This window comes from Siphateles boraxobius, unplaced genomic scaffold (genome assembly GCF_051911475.1).
Source record: "Siphateles boraxobius isolate OS27281-9 unplaced genomic scaffold, OSU_SipBor_1 26, whole genome shotgun sequence".
In the NCBI taxonomy this organism is placed as follows: Eukaryota; Metazoa; Chordata; class Actinopteri; order Cypriniformes; family Leuciscidae; genus Siphateles; species Siphateles boraxobius.
This window is the reverse complement of record NW_027508876.1, coordinates 27,048,835-27,074,748: the sequence shown is the minus strand read 5'-3', so window position 1 is coordinate 27,074,748 and position 25,914 is coordinate 27,048,835. Positions and strand designations below refer to the sequence as shown.

General features: G+C 36.1%; 2 protein-coding genes across 35 annotated transcripts in view; one reads left to right on the top strand and one right to left on the bottom strand.

Moving 5' to 3' along the window:
• Positions 1-10,072, top strand: part of gnal2 (guanine nucleotide binding protein (G protein), alpha activating activity polypeptide, olfactory type 2) — a 28,849-nt gene extending 18,777 nt beyond the window's left edge. For both annotated transcript variants that reach the window (XM_077245333.1, XM_077245334.1), the window contains exons 6-12: positions 5,198-5,252; positions 5,395-5,468; positions 5,636-5,694; positions 6,127-6,247; positions 6,348-6,478; positions 6,725-6,792; positions 8,271-10,072. In XM_077245333.1, coding sequence (XP_077101448.1) covers positions 5,198-5,252; positions 5,395-5,468; positions 5,636-5,694; positions 6,127-6,247; positions 6,348-6,478; positions 6,725-6,792; positions 8,271-8,417 — 655 coding nt within the window. In that variant the 3' untranslated portion in view covers positions 8,418-10,072. The remainder of the gene's footprint in view (positions 1-5,197; positions 5,253-5,394; positions 5,469-5,635; positions 5,695-6,126; positions 6,248-6,347; positions 6,479-6,724; positions 6,793-8,270) is intronic.
• A 1,682-nt stretch (positions 10,073-11,754) lies between these two features.
• Positions 11,755-25,914, bottom strand: part of obscnb (obscurin, cytoskeletal calmodulin and titin-interacting RhoGEF b) — a 56,218-nt gene continuing 42,058 nt past the window's right edge. For 32 of the 33 annotated variants that reach the window (XM_077245248.1, XM_077245254.1, XM_077245250.1 and 29 more), the window contains 24 exons: positions 25,590-25,787; positions 25,350-25,391; positions 25,093-25,191; positions 24,769-24,987; positions 24,540-24,570; positions 24,381-24,424; positions 24,112-24,213; positions 23,469-23,525; positions 21,199-21,338; positions 20,681-20,881; positions 20,374-20,450; positions 20,122-20,292; positions 19,570-19,729; positions 19,315-19,431; positions 18,974-19,138; positions 18,667-18,825; positions 17,216-17,393; positions 16,300-16,413; positions 16,049-16,216; positions 15,825-15,927; positions 15,154-15,283; positions 14,962-15,064; positions 14,544-14,586; positions 11,755-13,211 (listed from right to left, as the gene is read on the bottom strand). In XM_077245248.1, the coding sequence (XP_077101363.1) occupies positions 12,128-13,211; positions 14,544-14,586; positions 14,962-15,064; positions 15,154-15,283; positions 15,825-15,927; positions 16,049-16,216; positions 16,300-16,413; positions 17,216-17,393; positions 18,667-18,825; positions 18,974-19,138; positions 19,315-19,431; positions 19,570-19,729; positions 20,122-20,292; positions 20,374-20,450; positions 20,681-20,881; positions 21,199-21,338; positions 23,469-23,525; positions 24,112-24,213; positions 24,381-24,424; positions 24,540-24,570; positions 24,769-24,987; positions 25,093-25,191; positions 25,350-25,391; positions 25,590-25,787 (3,905 nt within the window). In that variant the 3' untranslated portion in view covers positions 11,755-12,127. The remainder of the gene's footprint in view (positions 13,212-14,543; positions 14,587-14,961; positions 15,065-15,153; positions 15,284-15,824; positions 15,928-16,048; positions 16,217-16,299; positions 16,414-17,215; positions 17,394-18,666; positions 18,826-18,973; positions 19,139-19,314; positions 19,432-19,569; positions 19,730-20,121; positions 20,293-20,373; positions 20,451-20,680; positions 20,882-21,198; positions 21,339-23,468; positions 23,526-24,111; positions 24,214-24,380; positions 24,425-24,539; positions 24,571-24,768; positions 24,988-25,092; positions 25,192-25,349; positions 25,392-25,589; positions 25,788-25,914) is intronic. The other variant, XM_077245249.1, reaches the window with a different exon arrangement.

The window sequence follows — 25,914 nt, the reverse complement described above, 5'->3', positions numbered from 1 at the left end:
TAAACTGTTTCAGTGGAAAACAATGACAAATGATACGACTCATTACTGATTTGTTTACAATCTTCAATAAGTTCGAACTAAATGAAAGACTAAATTATTTAACAGTATAAAGAGTATAATTGTTTGTATGAAAATTAATCATCAGCACAAAATTCATGATCATTACAGGCTTAGTTGCATTCTTAAATTATATTTTAATTTATTTGCATTCGTGCATTTGCATTCGTGCAGATGCATTGCATTTAAGCTTTACATTTTTTTTTCAGTTCATGGATAAACAAATATTTATAATAATAACTTCTTTCAATAATTACAAGTCCAAACCCAATAAAAAACAGAAATTAGTTTAGCCTCGGTCAAAATTCAAAAGTTTGTCTGATCTTGTCAGATTCGGATCCTAGTCTTCTCTTTTTCTACTCTTGTGCTTGCTGTAACTGTTGAAATGATGCCCTTTTTTAAGTTTGTAACTTTTAAAAGTTTTGTTGATTGGAAGAGGTTCTGTATATTACAGGAGAAATGCAAGCTCGAAAAATAGCTTTCTTAGTCTGATTCAATAGTGTGTGTGCTTCAGTCGGTTCCGGAAGTAAAAAATCCATTCTTTTTCTCTAAGGGAAACTGATTTTGAACAAGAACCTTCAAAAACAGCCCTACTGTGAGCTACGAGGTTGTTCATCGATGGTATTTGCTTCCGTTAAAGCCAAAGCCTGCATTATTTCAGCTTGTTTTTTAAAATAATCGGTATCAACAGCAGATTTCCTGTTTAAAAAACTACATTATCCATGATGCTGTACAGAAAAATCCACTAATCAAAGTTCTTAGGCTCCGCCCACTCCCATGAAACACTGCAAATATCGTTATCGAGTCTATCTCTATACGCTCTCAAAATACTAAATTTATGTATATGCATATTTTGCAATAAACTTATAAAACTACTCATTTACAAACGTTGATATATATCTAAACAATATGTTTTATTTATCCATTGTTTTCAATTTGATTATGCTGTTTGCAGTGCTTCATGGGATTGTAGTTCTTTCCCTCACTAAGTACACACCTTTGTGTTTTTGTCTGATTTTTAAAAAAAAATTCTGCTTCAAATCAAAGTTTTTAGTGTTGTGATTCCCCTCGGGGCTGATTGGCTTGGTTCATGGCTTATAAAGACGACTTTTAAAAAATCCCTATGAAAAAAAATGAATGGAAATGGAAACAACAGTGCTGGAAAAAAGGGCGGGCAGAAACGCACTCTATGATCTAATAAGAAACCTTGCACCGATACTCACAGCTGTAGAGCCGTTGTACTCAATAGGCCATGTGAAACGTGTTCAAACATCCCCATATTGTTCAGTGTGAACTGGATTTACTGGTTTTGGAATGACTCCCGGTACAATTTCTTGTTTCCCCTGTGATCTAGAATCAACCTCATGTTCCTAAGCGGCGTACAAAGCGCCCATCGAGTACAATCTGGGCTTTATCTTATCTTGTCTTATCTTATCTTTGGTACAGGACATTCTCAAGAGTAGCAAGAACCACAATGATGAATCAGATTAACCGTGTGCGTCGTGTTATTTTCAGCATAAGAGCGAAGAAGGAGATTAAAAGAAAAATTAAAAGAAAATGATGCATTGTAAAATAGTTATTTTGAACGCGTGTTTATCTCTGAAATCTGAGTGTCATGCCATACACGTAATTATATATATATATATATATATATATATAATATACACACGTTACGAATGTGTATATATACATTAATGTTAAATAATAAACTATATATATATGTGTTCATTAGTTAACATGAACTAACAATCAAAAATACTTCTAAAGCATTTATTAATCTTAGTTCATATTCATTTCAACATTTGCTAATTCTTTAAGAAAATCAAGTTGTATTTTTTTATTTTAGTTAATGGACTTGAGCTAACATGAACTAACAATGAATTGTTGTATTTTTATTATCATAATGTTAACAAAGATGAATAAGCACTGTAACAAATGTATTTCTCATTGTTATTAAATGTTAGATAATGAAGTGCAGAAAGTTACCATTGTTTTTATAGAATTATACAGTTTTGAATTTTATATTTAATGTTATAGAAAATTAGTGATATAATTATCATTGTATATAAATAATTGTTTGGTTATATAATAATATATTTGTTTTATATTATTTTTAATACCATAATCAAAAAATATCTTTGGTTTTAGCTTCAAATCCAATAAAGATGAAGTTTAAAGCAACTTGATTAGTTCTTTGTGATGTTACGCAAAAATGACAGTTTTTGTTGACAAGCCATTTTTATTTTTTGATCGTTGAGTCATTCCACAGATTCATTTAGGCAGGACAAAATATACTTAAATTCACTGACTATGTTTGGATGGTTCTTCTCTGGCCGTTGTGTCGAGACTGATCCCACGTAAGAGTCTGAGACTCGAGACTGAGTCTGTCCTGTATAGACAGTCCGTCCTGCAATGAGTCTCTCTGCTTCTCTTAGACACAAACACCTCAGCCCGCCTGATGCTGATAAAGAGGGATATATTTTATAGTCATTAGATGTATGGTCATGGTTTCTTCAGAGCGCTCACATTAAGAGAAAGATGTAGTTTTGGTGGCTCAGCCTGGACTTCAGTTAGAGAAGGACTTCAACTCAAGCACAGATCCGACATGTGCCCTCTGGAGGTGAACACTGGAAATGCAAGGCCATATTTGATGGTGGTGAAGTGCATTTTGGGATGCATAGGTGTTGTTTACATTTTGTATGGGTGATTTTGTCCCCACCACTTTATGAAACGTCTCACGCCAAAGATGACAGCGACAGATGATTCTTCTGTATCAACACAAGCAATTCAGTGTATGTTTATTATAATGAGTGGTGGAATTTGTAATGTTTTGCTGAGGAAATGTTCTTGTTCCAATCTGTCGTTATCTGTTCGGAAAAACCACAAAACAAAATGCAAAGAAATGGGCTCCTGATTTTCTTTTTTTTTTGTCTTCTAAGATTTAATTTACAATTAAAGATTGCAATTAAAAGATTTTGGCATTGGATGTTTATCTAATATATTCATTTTATAAATATTATATTATTGTATATTTCTGTGGTCAGTAGCATGTATTTAACCCAGAATATTATTTTAAATACTGAAGTGTAATTGCACTTTTAGGGTTAAGGGTCAGGGAGTTTGGGGTCTGGTTGCGAAGTCTTTTATGGTTACCATTTATTTGATCAAAAATACAGTAAAAACAGTAATATTGTCAAATATTATTGCAGTTTAAAATAATATAATCTTTACATTTTCTTTAAAATAATAAATGTTTTCTATTGTAAAATATTTTCAGCATCATTACTCCAGTCTTCAGTGTCACATGATCTTTCAGAAATCAGTCTATGCTTCCTTCATCTGTTGTCTCGATTATTTACCATGTCGTAATTACCATAATTTCTAGACAACATGTTATGTTCAACGGTCAGGTGGTACAAGTCGGAGCTCTCAGAAAACTCCCAGTTTACAAGTTGTAATTCTGAGTTCTACAAGGACGTGAATGCTTTTTACAAGTTGGTAATTATGATGGCTCAAGAAACATTTCTTTTTATTATCAATGTTGAAAACAGTTGTGCTTCTTAATATTTATGTGGAAACCCTGATTTTTCTTTTCAGGATTCTTTGATGAATAGAAAGTTTTGCAACCGTATTGATTTAAAATGTTTAGTAACTTTAAAACTGTCTTTACCTATCACTTATGTTTCAATTGACCCATCCTATCTATTAATGAGTTAAAAGTATTGACATGATAATTAGTAGTACTTTATATGTATTTTCACATCTGAAAGAAATGCTCCAACATCATATAAAAGCAAGAGTCGAGATCTCCACACAAACCTATTTCTCTTTATCTTTTTATCTTTTTTTTTTTTGGCAGTGTCGTTACAGATTGTCTTGTCACAAGCTTGTGGGATGAGTCTATATTTGTCTCTGTTAGGGCTGATAGCACTAATATCACATGATGGTCACAGAGTGTTGGGCTAATATTCTGCCTTTCTGCAGGGAAGTAAGAGAAAGATATGAGCTTGTTATCTAACATTCTTCAGCTGCGTACTTGCTGTAGGGATGCTTTCAGGGGTTCGGTTCTCATTCACATCCAATGAGTGTATATATATATATATATATATATATATATATATATATATATATATATATATATATATATATATATATATATATATATATATATATATATATCAGGTCCTGTGAATATTTTTGATACAGCAACAGGTATATCTAGACTAGACCTTCAAATACCATTGTTAGAATGAGAGTGTTGCTGCTTCTTTGATAGTTTTGCCACTTTTAATACCGGTTGAAATGATGAAAGTAACCGAGTCTTATTTAAGACGCAATCAAAGTGTTTTTGAAGACTATTGTGTAGATATCATATTCTTTTCTAGTGTCAGTGACACTGGTACTTGAACAGTGTCTTTGATATTAATTTGCGACTATGTTATCATTTGTTATTACAAGTCACTGATATGGTGTTTGTGTGTGTGGGGTATATATATATGTGTGTGTGTGTGTGTGTGTGTGTATATATATATATATATATATATATATATATATATATGTGTGTGTGTATATATATATATATATTACACACACACACACACACACACACACACACACCGGCATATATGTATAAATATATCACGGTTTCCCAAAAATATGATGCAGCACAACTGTTTCAACATTGATAATAATCATAAATGTTTCTTGAGCAGCAAATCATCACATTATAATGATTTCTGAAGGATCATGTGACACTGAAGACTGGAGTAATGATGCTGAAAATTCAGCTTTGATCACAGGAATAAATTACATTTGAAAATATATTCAAATAGAAAACAGCTATTTTAAATTGTAATATTTCTGTTTTTTTTTTTTAATCAAACATATGCAGCCTCAGTGCATTTTGTTTTAAAAACAAAAGAAACTGACCTCAAACCTTTGAACATTACATAGATAGATAGATAGATAGATAGATAGATGTTGTTAATTGATTCTTGTGGGAAATCGGTGAATAAAACGCACACAAACTGCAGTTATGTTTGATAATGAGAAAGATGCCATTGCCCAAAATATGAATGCTGCAGTTTGATCATGAAAATATATTTATTAATGAACTTTTTCTTCATTTGTGTCTTTACAGCTTTCTCGACCGGATTGATGCAGTAAGACAAAGCGACTATACACCCACAGACCAGGTACTGTTTGAGCTTTTTCTAAAGCACACACCGTGTTCATTTGTAGATGAGAGACGGCATGAGACGCTTTAGAAATGACTCGCTCTTTATTTTCCAATAATTGTCCTACCCTAACACTTTCTCTAAATCTTTCTTCTTTCAGGACTTGCTTCGCTGCAGAGTGTTAACATCAGGGATCTTTGAGACGCGATTTCAAGTAGACAAAGTCAACTTTCAGTGAGTTAACATACTCATTAAAAAGCTCCGTAGAAACATATTAAAGATTGTACAGTGGATATTACTGTAATTTTTGACAAGTGCTGAAGTGCCATGTCTTCGTATGTCCACTAGAGGGACACATTTCACTTCCCATAAACCTCATGTCTCTGTTCTTCTCTTTTCAGTATGTTTGATGTAGGAGGTCAGAGAGACGAAAGAAGAAAATGGATTCAGTGTTTTAATGGTATATTAAGTGTGTGTGTGTGAATTTGAATGTGTGAATTTATGCATCTTACACCAGTTGCACATACATGTTAAACAAGTTTAAAGTGCCCAAATTATGCTCTTTTAAAGTCTCCCACAATAGGTTTACATGCATCCAAGATTGAAAAAAAACTCGAGACTACTCGTTTCAGGCAGTTCAGAATCGATTATTTCTTTCGAGAGACAATAACTCCATTTAGCTGCGCTTTGATCTTTGTAATTTTGAAGACCTTTTACATTCACAAAAAGTCATATCACACACTACATGAAAGGTAAGATCCGAAAAAGCATAATGGGCACTTTATTGTGTGATCTTTAATAATTTCACATTACATACTTCAATATTTTAAGTACTCTAGAAATATTGCGTTTTAAGACTCACATGTGGTGCTGATTGGCTGTTTCTCTGCAGACGTCACCGCGATCATCTTTGTGGTAGCGAGCAGCAGCTATAACATGGTCATAAGGGAAGACAACAACACAAACAGGCTACGGGAAGCACTTGCTCTTTTTCGCAGTATCTGGAACAACAGGTGAAACCTTGATTTTCTCAGTCCTTTTTTATTGCTTGTTTTTAAGCGTTCAAGCTTAACTGACCCCTCGGCTCTGTGCTTATTTCCCTTCTTTCTGCAGATGGTTACGAACAATTTCTGTCATATTGTTCCTTAACAAACAGGACATGCTGGCAGAGAAAGTATTAGCTGGGAAATCTAAAATTGAAGATTATTTTCCTGAATATGCTTATTACACCATACCAGATAAAGGTTAGACTTTTCACCCAGACACACACATCACTAAAGACCCGAGAAAGTACTTACGTTTTCATATAAGTGGGTTGACAAATAATTTACATTTTCGGGTTAAAGGTGTACAAGCTCCATAAAAGTATCTTAAACGTAGTCCAAATAACTTGTGCACTATATTTGTGTGAGTTTTGTGAACTGAATCGACTCATGTGCAGGTCAGTGTCAATTTCCCTGTGTGTTAATCTGTTGACTCTTCTGTTTTAGTAACTCCTGAACCAGGTGAAGATCCCAGAGTGACAAGAGCCAAGTTTTTCATTCGTGACGAGTTTCTGGTTCGTTTTTTTATTTGTTTATTGCAGTCACCGTTTAGACTGATTCACTTTGTTCTGCTTTTTCCTAGCAAAGCATCTGTTTATTATGAAATCATGGAGAAACCCCTGTTGATGGGCAGTTTATAGAAATCCATCAATAATCTATTTTTACCAACATTTTTGACCAATATACTCTTTTCTACACAATCCACTCAATCCAGTAAACTGATAGTCGGTGCCATCTTGTGGACATCCAGAGAATAAACATGCTGTTTACTTAAGTTTCAGCATTAATCATCATCCACTCTCTGATTCATTGGATTCACTCAGTTGTGTAGTTCATGCAATTCTGGGTTTGTGGGTTTGATAAAAAAGCTAATAATTAATTAAATGGTAAAAGTATAAAATAAAAAATACGTTAAAAAAAACAAATGAAAACAATAAAATAAAATAAAAACATGCTATAAAGATGATTTTTAAAACTATATATATATATATATATATATATATTATTATATATTTATTTATGCTAAAATATATATATATATATACACACACACTTAATAAATTCAAAAACTCATCTGATAAAATGATATACATACACGTCAACGAGTGGACACAGACCTGCTTCCTCTCGCTCACTCGCTTTTTTGCTCCGGATGAATATTGTTGGTGTTACAAGGCTTGAATTTCGGTGAGGGATTGCGCGTATTGCGCATAATTTTATTCATTCCCGCAGATCTTGTGCTCACAGCCAAAGCGCACACATAAAGCCGCCTCTCAGCACTAAATTTAGTTATTTTTCGCTGCTTATTGCACTTAAACGGTCAAAAACACGCAAAATAATGTTAAAATGTCTTGGCAGGTGTTGACATAAACATTCAGTGTTGTTTTAAGTGAACTTAAACAGTGAACAGTTGAGAAAGAAAACGCGTATGTAACAGCATAATGGGTCCGTGCGTCAGGTCGTAAAGTGACTGCAGCTTAATATATCTCTGCCAAATTATGAGATAATATAAAAATATTATATGGCAGTTTTTCCCTATGGTATCGATGTCAAAATGCTGAGTGGCTAATAACTTTGGAAAACCACTAACCACAGTGGCTGGTGAGCAAAAAAGTTAATGTCAAGCCCTGTGTCTATATGTATACACACACACATCAGCAAATGTTAAATTATTGAAATATTGACTATAAATCGCGGGCTAGTTCAAGTACGTGAAAGGGGTTCGGCTTTTCGACAAGAAACCCTGTAAAACTGATTCAGAGTTGTTGTTTTTTCTATTAAAAGTGATTAATTAATCTCATTAATGATGGGTTCAGTTGTAGACATTTATACTGAGTGTTGTCCGTTCAAATTGATGAACATAAATATTGTTTAATAGGTTTTATTTCCTAAATGAATTTGAACTACAAACGCTTTTTTTTTGGATTAATCAAAGCAATTCTTGTAATCGTATGAAACGCCTAATAGTAACCGTCCACTTCTCTTTTCACAGAGGATCAGTACAGAAAGCGGAGACGGCCGTCACTACTGTTATCCCCATTTTACATGTGCAGTGGACACGGAAAACATCCGCCGGGTCTTCAACGACTGCCGAGACATCATCCAGAGAATGCACCTGCGGCAGTACGAGCTCTTGTGATCGCCGGGACCCTGTGCTCTTTACCAACGTGTCTCCAAACTCCGCAGACAAAGAATACTACTGACGTTTGGCACACCACACTTCGGTTTTTACTCGTTTGATTTTAACTCATGATTCGGGGCGGGCGGTCGATCGGTGGCGTGGAAGACGGAGAGGGTCACTGGGTTTTCCCCCATGTTTTTATTTTGATCGCCTTTATTTTTGCCATTCCATGAAGCCTCTGGCTACCTCCTTTTTTTTTTAATTCAAATAAAAAAATGATATCGTTGTGTATATTTTCTGGCTCCTGCCAGATTATGAAGATCGCATCACCTTGTGACCTCCAGGAGTCCTAGTCTCGCACCCCGAACCTTGATCTTCTGACCTATAGGGCTCTCTGCTGCTCTTTCTGTTTCCGAACACTGAAGATCGCCCACGGACAGAGGCGGGGGACGGGGTGGGGGGGTAGGGGTTGTCGAACACTGGGAAAACGAAGTGAAGTAATGCACTTTTCCATCCGGTTTTGACTGACGTTTTTCTTTACGAAGATGGACACAATGTAGCATCACATCACGAATTTCTGTCCCACTCAAGGGTTGCGGACAGGTCTGAGGATGGTGGGAATGACCACGCCCCCTTTCATCGGAGGAGGCGGGGCATTTGAAACGAGGAGGAGGGGCTCCGGGAACATTGCTGAAGCCTCAGTTTGCTCTTGAGAACATGATGGCAAAACATCCGTGAAAAGAAACGCCCCATTTCTTATTGTTTTAGTTTCTTATCTTGTACAGACTGTGCAAGGTTGAATTATTATTATTATTTTTTTCTCCTTTCCTTTCCTGTACAGACTATAAAACGTTATATTATTTTGTACAACTTTATTGAAAGAGAGTAAAAAATCTACTTGTAGATCTTTGTGCCTTGATTATGGCTGTACCTGTAAATGAAGCTGATACATATGTTTTTGACTGCGCTGTACAGCTTGATGTCACCCCTGTCGGCAGAAGGGACTGTGGATGGGGACCTACTCTGTAGAGTTTAGTTTCTTTTCTTTTTTTTCTCGTTTTTGTTTATCTGCTTTGTTTATATAAAAAGAGAAAAAGTTCTTTATTAAAAAAAATATATATATAGGAAAGAAAATCTTAACCTGTATACATTATGCAAATTGACCCCCTTACCCGCGGTTATGATCGGACGAAACGGCACCATGCCTTTCCTCTCGTTTTTTTGTTTTCCGTTTCATTTTAATTCTCAGCTTTAAAAACAGAAAAATTGAAGATAAAAAGTGTCCAAAATCACAACCTGGTGTTGTTTTCAAAGGAACCTTTTTTGGATATGAAGTATGACTGATATATACACACACGTTTGTGTCTGTTAATGCGTGCGTGTTCACGTACAGGAGACAAACATTGAGCCACAGACGCATGACATTTGTGTATGAGTGTGTGTGTGTGTGCGCGTGTGTGTGCAAGAGTGCATTGTGTGCACTCTTTTATAAATGTGCGTACATGTAAATTTATACGTCTATATAAATATATATGTACAATTCTACATGTTTAATTATGTGTGTGTTGGTGTATACATACTTTAGTATGTATACAGTGAAGATGTGTACTTACACACATAGGTAAGCATGTCTAGAGTGAAATGAATAAATGAGAGTGCAATATTGAAAGCAACTGTGCGTGTCCGACGATTTTCACCATACACAATATAGACAGCAAATATTAAACTGAAAGGTTTTTTTACTTGTATTTCTTTAATATCAATATCATGTGATAGATTATAATACACATCCAAATATACTCTTTATTTTTTAAAGCAACAACATCAGAACTTCAAGATGTAAATTTTTATTTATATTTATTCAAATTTTTTTTTCTTTTATCAGCTGAACACCTTGGCAGTCCTAATTTATTTTGCTTTTACCAAAACCTTTCAAACAATGTGATCCACCAAAACAACACAAATGTTACACATGCAAATTTTGGTTGATAAAAATAAGTTCAAACATGTTTAATATATATATATATATATATATATATATATATATATATATATATATATATATATATATATATATATATATATATATATATTAGAAGTACTCCAGTAAATCTCAAAACTTTTTAAACCTGTAAATACTATGTGCTTAAAGTCATGTTGCACAAGAAATACTTTTTAAAATAAATCTTCTAAAGTCATTAAATAGATTTTGTGTTTGTTATGTTTCTAAAGTCTTAAAATCTCCCACCACTATTCTTTTGTCCGTCTACAAAAACCCCATACATTCACATTTCAACACTAAAATGCTGACCACATTGAATGGTCTTCATTGTAGGATGACATATCCAAAGTTTTCGATACATTAACATAGACCTCCGATTCAACAAGCCACAGTGTATCACACCAAATTACAACTAGTGCAATCAACTTGACAAAAAGTTGATCTGGATTTTTAGATGTTGAAAAACTCGAATATTTTATACTGTATATGTGTATATACAATGCTTAGGTACATACAGCACATACATGACATTCAGGTAAACCACAATCGTATTGTTGGAATCCAAAGAAGTTTAATTTGGATTTCTTGACATAGTATTTCTTAGTACACTGCCCGGCCAAAAAAAGTAATTTTGTTTGGATTTAAATAGGCGAATGTCTAAGAGTCTATGACTGGATCAATATTGCAGTGATTATTATGTTTCTATCATGTTATATGTTTGGGAACAGTCTTTCTAACCCTAATTGATGGAGTGTGTAGCTTTTCATTTTTTTAAACAACCATGTAGGAAAACACATCATGGACATATTACAGGATGACAATGTCAAGATTCATCAAAAATGGATGCACCTCTTAATGGAAATAAAAGTTAAGTTTTCTATCAGGAGGTGCATACATTTTTGCTCAAGATCTTGTATTGACAGTGCAAGAGTCCAGCACTCTGTAAAGTCTCCTCCAGAACATCCCAAAGACTTTCAATGAATTTAAGATCTGGACTCAGAGGAGCCAATTCATGTGTGGAAATGATTCTTCATGCTCCTTCAGACCATTCTTTCACAATTTGAGCCTGATGAATCTTGACATTGTCATCCTGGACTATGGCCATGATGTGTTTTCCTACATGGTTGTTTAAGAAATGATAATCTACACATTCCATCGGTTAGGGTTAAAAGAACTGTTCCTAAACATATAACATAAAAATCACTGCAATAATGACCCTAGACTCTTAAGCATTTGCCTATTTAAATGCAAACAGAAACTTTTTGTTTTGTTTTGGCCAGTGTAGAGATGTATTGCTGAGGTACATTAATTCCATACAGCACATAAATGACATTCAGATAAACCACAATCTTATTGTTGGATTCCAAAGAAATTTAATTTGGATTTCTTGACATAGACGTGTATTTCTTAGTATGTCCTTTAGACAGAAAGACAGCTGTACTGTCCATATTTGCACATTCATGTTGAACTTGCCGTTCCCAAGCGCAGCTGTACATCTGATCTCACGCTTACAGGAACTCAAGTAATTAGAAAGTCTTCATTAGGTAGGATATAAAGGCATCGAGTTTGGCAAGTGAATCCTATGCAAAAAGTGTCGCCTCAACATGGAATGATCCAGAAGCTTTGCGATTGAATTAGATTGCAAGATTTTACAGAAGTGTTCCCATTTAAGACTCGGGCTACTGTATGTCCTGATTTGAAGCTTTGAAGATTCTATTCCTCTTGATTACTGCTTTTCAAATGGCTTCTTCTTGCTGATCTGAAGAGTGACTTGTCCGGTTGGTGTGTAGCTGCAGGTTTGTGCGGACACTTGTGTTTTGAAGCTCTGCAGACCTCCCTCCTTTCCTCTCTGGACCTCGGAGCAGTACGTCGGCTTGACGTCAATCCTCGCAAAGCTACTTGCATGCGGTGAACAGTTGGATGAAGGTTCTTCAGTCACATGAATAGGTATGGTCTTCTCTCGCCTTGACCGAGAGCTGCTGCTCGCTGAGGAACCTGGAGTAAACATGCTGGAAATATGTTCCTTGAAGGATCCGAAGAAACCCATGCGAGGCTTTACGGGTGCCACTGGACGTCCCACGTGTAGCAGAATGGGTTTTCCAATGACAGGCTCGTTTATTTCTCTCTGCAACACAGAGATCTCACTTGGCTTCTCAACAGGGACGTGATGGTCTGCACGGGTGCCGAAAGTCTCACCTTCCTGAGGGACGTAGTCCTCGAGGTCTTCAAGAGCAAGAACTCGATTACCATCAGTCAGTATTTTGCAGTCTCGGGCACCAAGTTCGTCGTCTTCGGGCTCCAGGACAACAGTTCCCTCCTCATCGTCATCAGAGTCAAACAAGACACATGGGTCACTAATATCTCCTGTAACGGTTGGGTATATTGTCACATTGTCAACCTCAGACACATTCTGCACAGTTTCCTCTTCATCAGTACCAGAAGATGCTTGTAGAAGGATTTCGGCACCCATTGTCTCCTCGACTAACTTGTTGTTGGAGTTATTAGTGTTTGGATTGCCAGGTGATGACAACTTGCCGGGGGAAACGCCCCTTCTCCTTGGTAACTTGGGTGATTTGTTCACTTTATACTCGATTATTTCCTCGACTTCCACCCATCTTGGGTTCCTGGCCGTGGCACCCTCTGGATCTTGAACGTACAGTGTCGGGACAGTCTTCCTGGCCTGGGTTCGTCTCTGTCTGGGCGGTTCGGGTGTGGACGTCTCTGAGCGGTAAGCTCCCATGGGTGATGGTCTTGGGGACGCGTGACGTTTCATACGAGTGTTCTTCACCACTGTGGTGATGGTCTCCTCGCTTAAAGTGGAAAAAATCACATTTGCGAGTATGATTCATGATAGATGCACACAGTAGACATAAACAGAATGCATAGCATTAGTCTAAATCTGCCATCAAATTTACAAACTGTGATATGTAAGGCCAGTTTACACATCAATAATTGTATAATACATTTTGAAGAATTGTATTATATTATATTATATTATATAGATAAACTATTTTAACATATTTTGAAATGTCATTTTTTGCTTTGATGCAAAGGTGAATTTTCAGCATCATTACCCCAGTCGTCAGTGTCACATGATCAGAAATCATTCTAATATGATGATTTGGTGTTTAAGAAACATTTTTTAGGATTATTTGACTGATAGAAAATTCAAAGAACTGCATTTATTTGAAATAGACATTTTGTTCTAGCAATATAATTTGCTTAGTAAAAGTATTAAAGGGGTGGTAAAGTATGATTTCACTTTTCAAACTTTAGCTAGTGTGAAATGTTGCTGTTTGAGCATAAACAACATCTGCAAAGTTACAACGATCAAAGTTCAAAGCAAAGGGAGATATTTGCTTTTAAAGAAAAGGACTACAACAAACGGCTGGTAAGGACTACACGACATTCCTCCCGGGTTTAGTGACATCAGCAATCCTAAAATGTACATAAACCCCGGCCCCGGGAACACGCAGTCCATGTTGAGAAGAGGAAAAGTTGTTGTATAAGAGTGTATTTTGTGAGTCAGCTCAAACTTTAGCATCCTTCTTTTCACATGCAATAGAAAGTCACTCTGTATGCGTCTCACAACAGTTCCTATGCGAGCGATTTATAGATTAACATGACAGAATATCCTAATTGAAGATAGTTAACTCCACATCAGCAACATAAATTCATCACCTAACCATTCAGAGACGTCCTGTTGCATTCTACATGTTGTCACTTCTTCTTGAGTCTCTCCATCTTTGTCTGACTCTGTTTTAACATTAAAGGCAGAACAGTTTCTGTCATTTTAGTGTGTCTGCGTGAGGTAATCGCTCTGCTAACAAACAAGAGCTCTTGAAACACCGCCCTCTGAGGCAGCTCATTTGCATTTAAAGGGCCAGGCACAAAACGGTGCGTTTTTGCAAACCCTCAAAAAGTGACAACTTTAACATGCTGTATAAAAATATCTGGGGAGTATTTTGTGCTAAAACTTCACACACACACACACACTCTGGGGACATCAGAGATTTATTTTACATCTTGTGAAAATGCCATTTTACCACCCCTTTAATACTTTTTGTTTTTTAAATTCTTACAGATACAGACCTCAAACTTTTGAATGGCAGTTTGTGTTTAGGTGCATGTTTGAGACTTACATAATTATGGTTTTCTTCGGCATTTTCGTCTCTTGTTCCGTTACTAGTTTAAAAACAACATAAAAAATGGTATTAAATGAGTGACATAATCAAACAAACATCACATTTATTTTAGTTATTAAATTTCAGTTAATTCACTGCTTGGAAGATGATGCTGAAATATGAAAAATACATTTCCAGATTTCTAAATATAGGTACATTTATATTACATCATGTACTTTTCTTATTTTCTGGAACCATGAAACTATCTTTCATAGTAGCCCCAAAACCATTAAATATTGAATAAGAATGTGAAAATACATGTTTTTTAATCCCTTTTAAGTTTTTAGTTAGTGAAATCATAACAGATGGGAAAGGCTGTCATACCTTTATGTTTTTTTAATTAGGTGGCATATGTGTGTTGACAGATGTCTCTTACCTTCTATAGTGATGGCCTGATCTGCTCTACGTTCTCCAGCCTTTGCCACAGCAGGAGTGATCAGCTGTGCCACACACCTGGCACTGCCCAGACGGTTCGACAGCTGCAAATGAATAAAACGATGATCATTGGCTTAATTCATCATGGTTGGGGTAAAGTAAGAACTGAAAACTAAAGTAAAGATGTCCATACCTCACACTCATAGTGTCCGAGGTCTCTTTCTCCAGGGTTCTTGATAACTAGAACCAACACTCCACTGCGTGATTCACTGTATGTCTGAAACTTCTCCAGGTCTGTCAGTAGTTTACCATCCTTAAACCATCTGTGCAGGGAAATGCCATAGCTTAACACTAACCCAACACATTTTGTCAGTGAAATGGATGACATTGTTGGGTTTAGTAATTAACGGAATGCCTTGATTGGAATTTTATGACATGAATCACATGAGTCATTTTGGCTCATTTTTTAAACATAGTATAATATCGTTCAAAAATTTGGCATTGGTAAAATAACTCTATTTTAATATATTTTAAAATGTAATTTATTCCTGTGATGCAAATCTGAATTTTCAGCATCATTACTCCAGTCTTCAGTGTCACATGATCCTTCAGAAATCATTCTAATAAGATGATTTGATGCTCAAGAAACATGTTATTGTTATCAATGTTGAAAACAGTTGTGCTGCTTTATATTTTTGTGGAAACGGAGATAAATTTTTTCCCCAGAATTCTCTGATAAATAGTAAGTTCAAAAGAACTATTTATTTCAAATAGAATTTTTTGTAACATTATAAATGTCTTTTTTTTAATTAAACATTTAATTTTTGAATGTCAGTGTAAATATTAGTTTAATGGAGTCACTACCTTATCTTGGGACTTGGTGCACTCTGAATGGTGCAGGTGAACTGAGCATCTTCTCCTGGAAAGAGTGTGGCGTTCCGGATCTTATTCACAAAACGTGGAGGTACTGGAAGATATGGAATAAAAATCAACACAAATTTGAATAAATCTTTTCACAGATTTTGAAACCAGCTTTACTAAGTTAGTCACATCAGGTTGCTCTCAATTTGCTCACGTCCGTCACTCACCCTGGACTGTGATTTTGCCTAGTGTGCTGGCGTTGCCCGCAGAGCTGGTGGCGAAGCACATGTACTGGCCAGAGTCATCTGCCGTCATGTTGTCCAATATGAGTGTACAAGAGCCGTCTGGGTCCTCAATGATGATGTGATGAGGATCCGCTTCCACAGCTCGCCCGTCTGTTTGTGAGAGTCAGATGGATGAATTACTTTACTTCTTAGAAGACATCAAGAGGGGAAACACCCAATATTTGGTTCCTTACCTTTGTACCAGGTGACCTGTGGTTTTGGGGAACCAGTGACCTTGCAGGCGAGCTTTACTGTCTGTCCAATCTCTGCTGTTAAGTCTGTCAACACGGAGTCGAAATCTGGAAGGCCTGTAATAAAAGTAAATTGCAAAATGTTAGGACTAGGGTTTATTATTATTGTAGTATTTAAGAACATGACCATACTTAATAGATGATGATGTTTTATAAGTGGAGTGTGTTTTGCCATGTCAATAAAGTGCTGCAGGTATGACATATTTTTGTAGACATAATCTGGAAACAGTTAGCATTTTAGCATTTATTTTAATTGTTTGAATGTGTTTCTTTTGTTAAATGACTGAAATAAGGTCTGTGGTGAACACAAGCTCAAGATATTTTCATGTTGTTGTTTTTAACATCATTAATACCCCAAATAAATCAGTAATACCCCCTTGTGATTTTTTGTAAAGCCTTTATGTGTCTTGAAAAAGGCAGTTGCTAACATATGGCTAAATGGGACTACAGAGGTAATCGAGGAAATTGAACGTCATTATGGCGAACGGGTAAACTCATCTACTCAATTAGTTCGCTCTTACACCCTCATTGTGTTTATAATTGCACTCTTGCAAACTTTTCTAACTCAAACATTCCAACGTGTAGATTTTAAATATTAATTAAATATAAATATATTTTTATTATATTAAATATAATTAAAAGAATTGTTGGAAGCTTAATTGTGTTGAGATGGTGTTGTTCGTTTGTAGCCTAACTTTAGCTTTTTGGCAATTGTATTTAAGCTTCAAAATGTAAAAGTTTTGTTAATTTGTGGAGATTATCATGGCGAACAAAACACGTAAGAATCATAAACTTTTTTTGGCCAATGGAGAAACCAAAAACTAGGAAACTAGGGGTCATGCTAACGTTGGCGACTTACTCCACGCTGGCATGCTATAGCGCTGCTGAAGGTCACGGAGGTCACGGAGCCATGAGTTCTTGATGATGACAGTCCGTGCCTGCAGAGTGTATTTTCTCACAGAGTCCTCACGCTCATGCCAGATCTCAAATGCTCTCTCATCACCCTCCACAGTGTCATTCACATCAATGTTTGTGAGCTAAAGCAAAACAACCAAATATTTTTAAAATACATGACATTTTGTTTTATACAATATTATTTTATGAGTGACGTTATGAGGCAAAACCAGTAATAACGAAATCCATAAAGACATTTAGCCAATATTGGGCCATTTTGAATTATCGCAATTGGTGCTTGGCTTTGTGAATTTTAGTAAATGTTGTGTAAAATACACTGCCCAAATGCAAATGCTTAAGAGTCTATGATTGGATCATTATTGCAGTGATTATTATGTTTCTATCATGTTATATGTCCGGGAACAGTTATTTTTACCCTAACCGATGGACAGTTTAGCTTTTCATTTCTTAAAAAACCATGTAGGAAAACACATCATGGCCATATTCCAGGATGACCAATGTCAAGATTCATCAGGCTTTAATTGTGAAAGAAGGGTTTGAAGGAGCATGAAGAATCATTTTGTGGCGAGGGGGGCGTGGTTCAGCGAAGTCTGTAGTGGGAGAGCAAGGACGGAGCCGAAGGGGGGTAAGTAGGTCAAGTGCAAAATGACGAACACCTGTCTCTGATTGCAGTAATTGGCGTGGGGAGACCGCATAAAAGCCGGCTGGTGCAAAGAGCGGAGAGAGAAACAAGGACTGGGTACTCGTGCACGACACGCGAGCTGAGCACGGAGAGCAAAAGCGGAAAGAGAGATATTTTAAATAGTGGAAAGAGTGATATTTTTATATAGTGGAAAGAGTGTTCCCTGAACGTGAACGAGGTTTATGTTAAGCGTGCACAGCGCATTTTTCCTGTTTTTTGAACCAAATAAAAGTGTACGAGTCCCAGCCACGCCGACCCCTGTCTTCTTCCATCACACCAACACTGAACCTTTGTTACACATTTCCACACATGAATTGGCTCCTCTGAGTCCAGATCTTAAATTCATTGAAAGTCTTTGGGATGTTCTGGAGGAGACTTTACAGAGTGCTGGACTCTTGCACTGTCAATACAAGATCTTGAGCAAAAATGTATGCACCTATGGAAATAACTTCACAACATTTATTTCTATCAATAGATGCATCAATTTTTGGTCAAGACCTTGTATTGACAATGCAAGAGTCCAGCACTCTGTAAAGTCTCCTCCAGCACATTTCAAAGACTTTCAATGACTCACTTTCACTGCAATTATGATCCAATCATTGACTCTTAATCATTTGTCTATTTAAATCCAAACAGAGACTTTTTTTCTGACCAGGCAATGTATGTCTCTCACTTAATTACAGTAATTTAAAAAGCATTTGAGAAGCTCTAACCTTCATCATATTCTTAAACACATATGTTTGGGTGTCCATATTTGTGTCTCTCTTCTGCTTGCAGATGACCACATGGTTTTTGAAGAGGAATACATGGCGGTGGTGACCTCTGGAAGATGATCGAACTCCAGGAGCTCCTTCCCAAACAGTGAAGGGCCCCTGTAAAACAAAGAAAAATCCAGACCTTCACAACAAGCAAGTTGTTAAATTTAACTACAAGAAAGTGAAATAGCCAATATGAGAGCACTTTATCAAAAAGCAACTATCTTGTACATTAATGTGTGACATTTGAGATTAGAGACCATACCTGTCTAATAGGTTCTCCCAACGCCTCCAGATTAGCAGGGTAGTTTTCTATGAGAGATACATGGTGTGTGTTCTCTGAGCGCTGGGAGAGGGATGACACCATTGCATAGGCCTGCTCCAACAAACAGCAGTTCTGACCGTTCTTTGCTTTGTTCCGGATCAATTCCTATAATGAAATCGGGAAATTGGAAAGGGATGCTCACTTTCAATTATTATGCATCACAGAATACATAAATATTCTTAAATGCATTTTTAGATAGTTATTCAGTCTTTTGCAAGTGAAAAGTGGAAATTGGCGTTTCAAACAGAAACGCAGTATTGTGGTATTCAAGTTTTTATTACCTTCAGTAAAGCCCTGTACTTAAGAATTCTCTCTGGTGGTCTCTGAAGATAAGCATTGATACTGAGCACTGGACACTCTGAGGGGTCGACATTTGCCAACTCTGAAACTGTATAATTCTAATGAAAGAAAGATATAGAACATTTTATGCGCTGCGTCTTCTGAATACCAAATTATTTTAGTTTACAGACAAAGAAAAAAGTTTCCATGCCCCTAGAAATCCATCACTATACTTGTCAGTATTTTTGTAAACCCACCTTGAAATATTGGTGAACTTCTTTCTCACTGATGGCGGACTCAGCCTGTGACTGTCCAATGAGGTACTGTAGATATTTCTCAAAACCTTCAGAGTTTCTTAAGAAATGCATGGCAATGTCATCATCCGTGTCACAATCACGCAGACCGGGCAGCAAAGAGCTGGAAAACAGACAACAGTCAAGTCTTCATCAAGCTTTTTCCTATTTTTACATCTGTATGACAAGACTAGAATATAAATGAAGAAAATAGTTCTTTACACACTAAATTTTAGATATAGGCCTGGTTTCACAGACAGGGCTTAGGTTAAGCCAGGATTAGACCTTAGTTAAATTAGAAAATTTAAGTAGCTTTTATAAACGTGCCTTAGAAAAAAAATATTTCTAGTGTGCATCTTTAGACACATTTTAAGGTATGTCAGTGCAAGTTGCTTTCAGTTAAAACAGCTCAAACATGCATGTTGGTCTGGGTCTAGGTTAAGCCTTGTCTGTGAAACCGGGAGATAGAGTTAACCATAGAATTAACAATAATATTTGATTGTCTGAACTTTATACCTGCTGTGGAAGGATTTCAAATCACTGATATTACGGAAGATGGTTTCCTTCTGGCTGGCGATATCAGGTGGTGTGCTCTCCTCATCCACGCGCTTCAGATGGTGTGATGTGAAAAACTCAATCTCCTTCAGAAACTCAGTCTCTGTGTTGATCAGCTCCTGGACAAGTTGACTAGATACAAGTGAAACGGAGGTAGAATGAGCAAAGTTCTAGTACAGAATAAAATGCACATTTTATGTGTCTAAATTTTACCAGAGTTTCTTCTTGTACTCTATCTCGGTGACTTCCTCTCTGGTGGTCTCTGGGAGGTCTGCTACATCTGCAGACAGCTACAACACAACCAATCCATCATTAGTAAGAAATTAAGAAGATACACTGCACTTGTCATTACATTATGTGCATTTTTAACCCTAGTGTCATCACATTATGTGCATTTTTAACCCTAGTGTCAAATTTTAAACTCACTAGTCTATTATGAATGACCCTAATTTAAGTTTATGTCACCAGTTGCACATACAATATATATATATATAATTTAAAAAAAATATTCTAAACAGACCTTCAGTCTTTTGTCAAGATACGCAGGTGAGACCCATCCCTGGCGAGACGGGTTGGTTTTGGTAGGCTTGGTACGGACAAGCCATTTAAGTGGGTGGGCAGAGTCCAGAACCTCCACATACTGGCCCTCTTTCAGAGCGATGGTATCTTTACTGACACCCATGGGGTTGTAATCAGCTGTCACCACGTAGATATCAAACATCTGCACAGATGTATTGAGATAACAGTACATTTAGGAAATGTGTAGTGCTGTCTTCACTTTAAAAACATGAGAATGCTCCGGATTCTGTTTTTAAATATCCTTTTGTGAACTAAAGAGTCAATGAGATGCTTAACTCACATAATAAATAGTATGAACTACAAAATTATTATTCGAACATAATTTTCTTTTCCCTTTTACAATAAATGGTAAATAAATGTGTTAAAAAATCTTATTTTAACAGAATGCAACAGGTCTGACATGTAATAGTAATAATAATAAAATTGTTGATGACATCAAGAGTGTGATGTTTGTGATACCTCTCCCCTGGCATCTCCTTCATCAGATTCAGACGATGAGTCTGCGATGAGAGATGTAGGGCGTGATCGGCCGTGATATGGAGATGGTGATGGTGTTTTTGTTTCATCATCACTGTCAGCTCCTGGGACACGTAATGAAGCTTGAAGCAGACAGTGACAAAATGGTTAGAAGAAGAAAGAGATAATGTTATTAGGTATCAGCTCTGACAACATGGGCTTTAGGATCACATGTGAACTACAAAACATTTGTTCAGGTTATGGAATTATATTAAAAATCAGCAGACTCAGCATGTAATTTAATAATATTAATGTGGACATGAAAATTGAATAATATTATATATATATTATAGATTCCCCCCCCCCCCCCCCCATAGGGTTTATCAGGCAAAATACAGGGTGCATAAGTCAGGACACCCCTATTTTAAAATTAAAATAGAGTCAGGCAGATTTTTATTTTTAAAGGCCAGTTATTTCATATTTCATCCTGATAAAGTTCCCTTGGCTTTTGGAATTAAAATATCCCACATCACCACACACCCTTCACCATATCTAGAGATTGGCATGGGGTACTTTCCATAAGATCATCTTTCAATGCAAATCAAACCAGATATTAGGCTAACTGAAATAAAACCATGCCAATCTCTACGTATGGTGAAGGGTGTGTGATGATGATGTGGGTCTATTTTAATTCCAAAGGCCAAGAGAACTTTATCAGGATGCACCTGACTTATGCACCCTGTATTTTAAGGAAGAACATTTATTTATTTATGATACATTATTCATTCACAAAGAAAACTGGTGTCCTTAAAGGTTGTTTTTTTCCTCGTTTTTTTAATTAAGGCATTAAGATCAATTTCCAAAAGTTTGATTTTTTATTCCTCTTTTTAGGCAACTTTAGCATGGGTGTCCTAACTTATTCACATCACTATATATATATATATATATATATATATATAACATCAAATAAACAATGGAGTTTGCGTGGTAGCCTAATGATCTACAACACTCAAACTGTGGCACGCGCACATAAGGGGGCAGCATACGATAATTATTCACATAGGGTAGCCTATTTGATAGCTGATATTAACATTACTGGCAAATATTAACAAATATTAACATTACTGGCGTCAAAACAACCTCCTGTTTACATTTAATCTAGTCAAATAGCGATGACGAGTTCTTCTACTGTGAAATATTGCCGCCGTTTTTTAAAATACCGCGAACTATGGTTAACACCGCTACTGACCCCCGTAATGAAATTCTAGCTAAAACAGACAAAAAAGTTATACAGCCCGAAGAGATCAACAGTGGTAATATGGAAATAATATCGCCAAAATGGATGCTGAGAACGATTTATGAGGAACACTGTCCAGTATCGCTGACCTAAAGAGAAGGTAAGCAGAATTGTTCTCACTTAGCCTAATTCAAATTCGTAAGTAGTCTATCTTCTCTTATAATAGTGAACATTGTGTCTCATTGTGATCGTGTCTCAGGGTGTCAGTAAAGAAGATATTGGTGGTTTAAAAAGTTTGGGATCCACTAGATTTAAATCTACTGTACAAAACATAATTCTGTGTTATTTTACAAACTAAGTGTACCCAGTCAAATTCTTCCATTGCTCAATTTGAGCATATTCGAGAATATTCAGACAACCTTTATGTAGTGTAGCATTTTTTGTTGTTGTTGTAGAAACAGGGAAACGATGCAAATAACAACAGCGACATGACAGAAAAAGAGGATTTTTAAATTATCATGTGAGCTCACCTGTAAGGTCCATTATCAGTTGTTTATTTTAATCATCTATGACTCGGGATATAATAACTAATGCTGAAAACCATGTTTCTCCTGTGATTTAACATGCACTTTCATGCTTGTGTAAAAACAAAATTGTGCCCACACAACATTAATGTATCTAAATGAATATGGCAGCGAGCGTTACTTCCATTTTCTCTGTGTATAGCCTACTGAAACAGAGACACCTTGAAAGTGTAAAAATGAGACACTGAATTTCAAAATGTCCAGTTTATTCTGAATTGTGACAAAATGGCCCTGATTTTAAAGAACCATGACTTTATTACCACTTGGCCATACTTAAAGCATTTTGTAATTAACATTTTAATATCTTAAATTTAGGGTTTTCTTTCTTTCTTTCTTTTTTCAATGTTGAGAACCAAAGAAATAGACAAGCAACGTGATTAACAACAGCATAGCCTCATGGAGAAAAAGTCAAAGTTCTGGTGTAATAGACTGGAGGTTCTGCAGATACATACTGGTTACTTTGGGCCAAGATTTCATCCACTGGAGCACTTGATGGTTCTGTAAGCTGTCTGAACAAATCAATGCTTCAATGAGAATGTGAGTGAATAGAGGGATGAGAGGATGGATGGATAGTTTGATAGACAAAAGAATGGAGTCAGTGAACTGCACAGGAATCGGGGGATCCAGAGAGATAAGGTTTTATATTTGGTCAGTAAACTGCATAGAAATTGGGAATATATAATATATAATATATAAGGGAAGGGAAGTCCAGGAAAATATGCTCACAAAAAATTCCTGAGTATAATTAATGATTTAAAAAGTGAGTATAAAAACAGGTGTACTCCATTTCAGTACTCAGTACATCCTGTGAGATGAATTCAAAGCATTTGGGCACACGCAAAGCTCATTCAAAAACAGCGCATACTGTTTTGAGTGAATTTTAGGATGCATCTGTCGAGAAAGACTACATAAAACAATAAATTGTTATTTTGCACTAGTATAACTATGACATCAAGAATGATACTTCAAATAAAAAAAAGTACAGTACAAATAGTACAGACATTTACAAATTGTAATTCACTGTAATACTGTGGCAGTGCAGGTTACAAAATATTAGCTCAATATTATTAACTGAAAATTATTGTTTTCTCTTACCTTGGGTGAACTTGGCAGATACCATTTCTGTGATTTGGGTTGTGAGTTTTTGTAAGAATTCCTCTGTACCCACTTCACCCATGTAAGGTAGTTTGATGTCTCCTAAGATGTCATCACAATTATCACTTATATTGTAGCAAATTACATCAGAACTACCTGATGGCAGTCACCTTATCTGATATAATCTGACAGCCCGCTAAAAGTATAAAGTAGTTAAAAAAGAAATTTAAATAAAAACTTAAGCAGAACATCATCTATCAAATATTCACCTTTGGCTGCTTCCTCTGGTGGGCTAATAGTAATTCCCAGAACCCTGGAGAAAAAAATATTATAATTAAACATTAGCATCCAAATATGTAAAATTGTACAATGTTTACATGAATAAAATTATTTAATTGATAGCTGTAAGCTTTTATATTTAAACTTACTCTGGTCCCACTTTGCTCTTTTGCTCTTGTGCTGTTGAATAGAAAATTATAAGCATGATGATTAAAAGACCAGGTTATTTATTAATAAATTCTATTTAACGAGCAATAAAGTCAAATAGGTACCAGAAATATTCTTGGTATAAAATAATATTATTTAAAAAATAAATAAATAAAATGTCATGTGATCCTGACATCACTATGGTCAATAACTAAACCATGAGTTCCTGACCTGTTTCCACATCCAGGCGAGCTGTGTTAACCGACTGTCCAGCACGGTTGGTGGCAATGCAAGTGTACATGCCACCATGATTTTTTTCCACTTCCATAAGGATTAGACTATGCTGACGGCCAGAGCTGGCCACCTTGTAACCTGGTGTGTCTGCCTTGATCCACAAAACATCCTTATCTGACACTTCCTTTAACCAGTTCACAGATGGGGCTGGGGAACCTTCGGAAGACAGTGACTTGCAACTGAACATAGTGCTTAATGCTTTTCTGTATTTCTCAAAATTGCATGTAAAGATATTTAATTTATTGTGGTAACACGCCATACCTTCCACTTTGACTGACAACGTTATACTTGCTCCCTGTTTCACCTTCTTGTTGCTGAACCTTTCCAGGAAGCGTGGTGGCACAAGTGGCACCTTTGAATCTATTTGTGGAAAAATACAAGTGGCATAGCAAATGATATGCATGCTTAATCTTTCTTATTACTGCAAATTTCAAAATGCAATTGTATCTGTTCATACCATGTGGAACAACGATTCACATGTGCTGTGTGCATGAATATGTGACATTGCAGATGTTTACCTCTCATTCGTCCCTGTTCAGGTGCTGGGCGCTCTCCAGGAGCTAACAAATGGAAATCATGTAAACAAACAAACAAAGAAAGTTTTAGCATTTATTTAACACATTATAATAAAAGCACATTTTATGTGAAAAAAATCACTATAATTTATTATCATTTATAATATAATTTCACCATGCTCCCAATTCCTGTCAAAGACCCCATGGAAGTGACACATAAAAAGGCTTAAAAGGAACATTTACCCAGTACAGTCAGTCGTGCTGAAGAGTAGGCAGATCCAGCTATATTGCTAATGTATGCTGAGTATTCTCCGGTGTCCTCCCGCTTAACATCCAAAATCTCAAGACTGTGCTGATCTCGCTCGGTTGACAATACAATTCTGCTGGAGGCTTGAAGCGGGGTGCCATCTTTGAACCAGTAAACTCTTGGTGTGGGAAATCCTGCAGAATGGTGTTGAACATGAAAGTGTTTTTGCAACCCATTTTACTTCTGCAGTGTAACAGCTGAAAGTCGTCTTAGATGCAAAGCTTTGTGAATGTGTATTCAGAATATAAACTAGGTAATTAA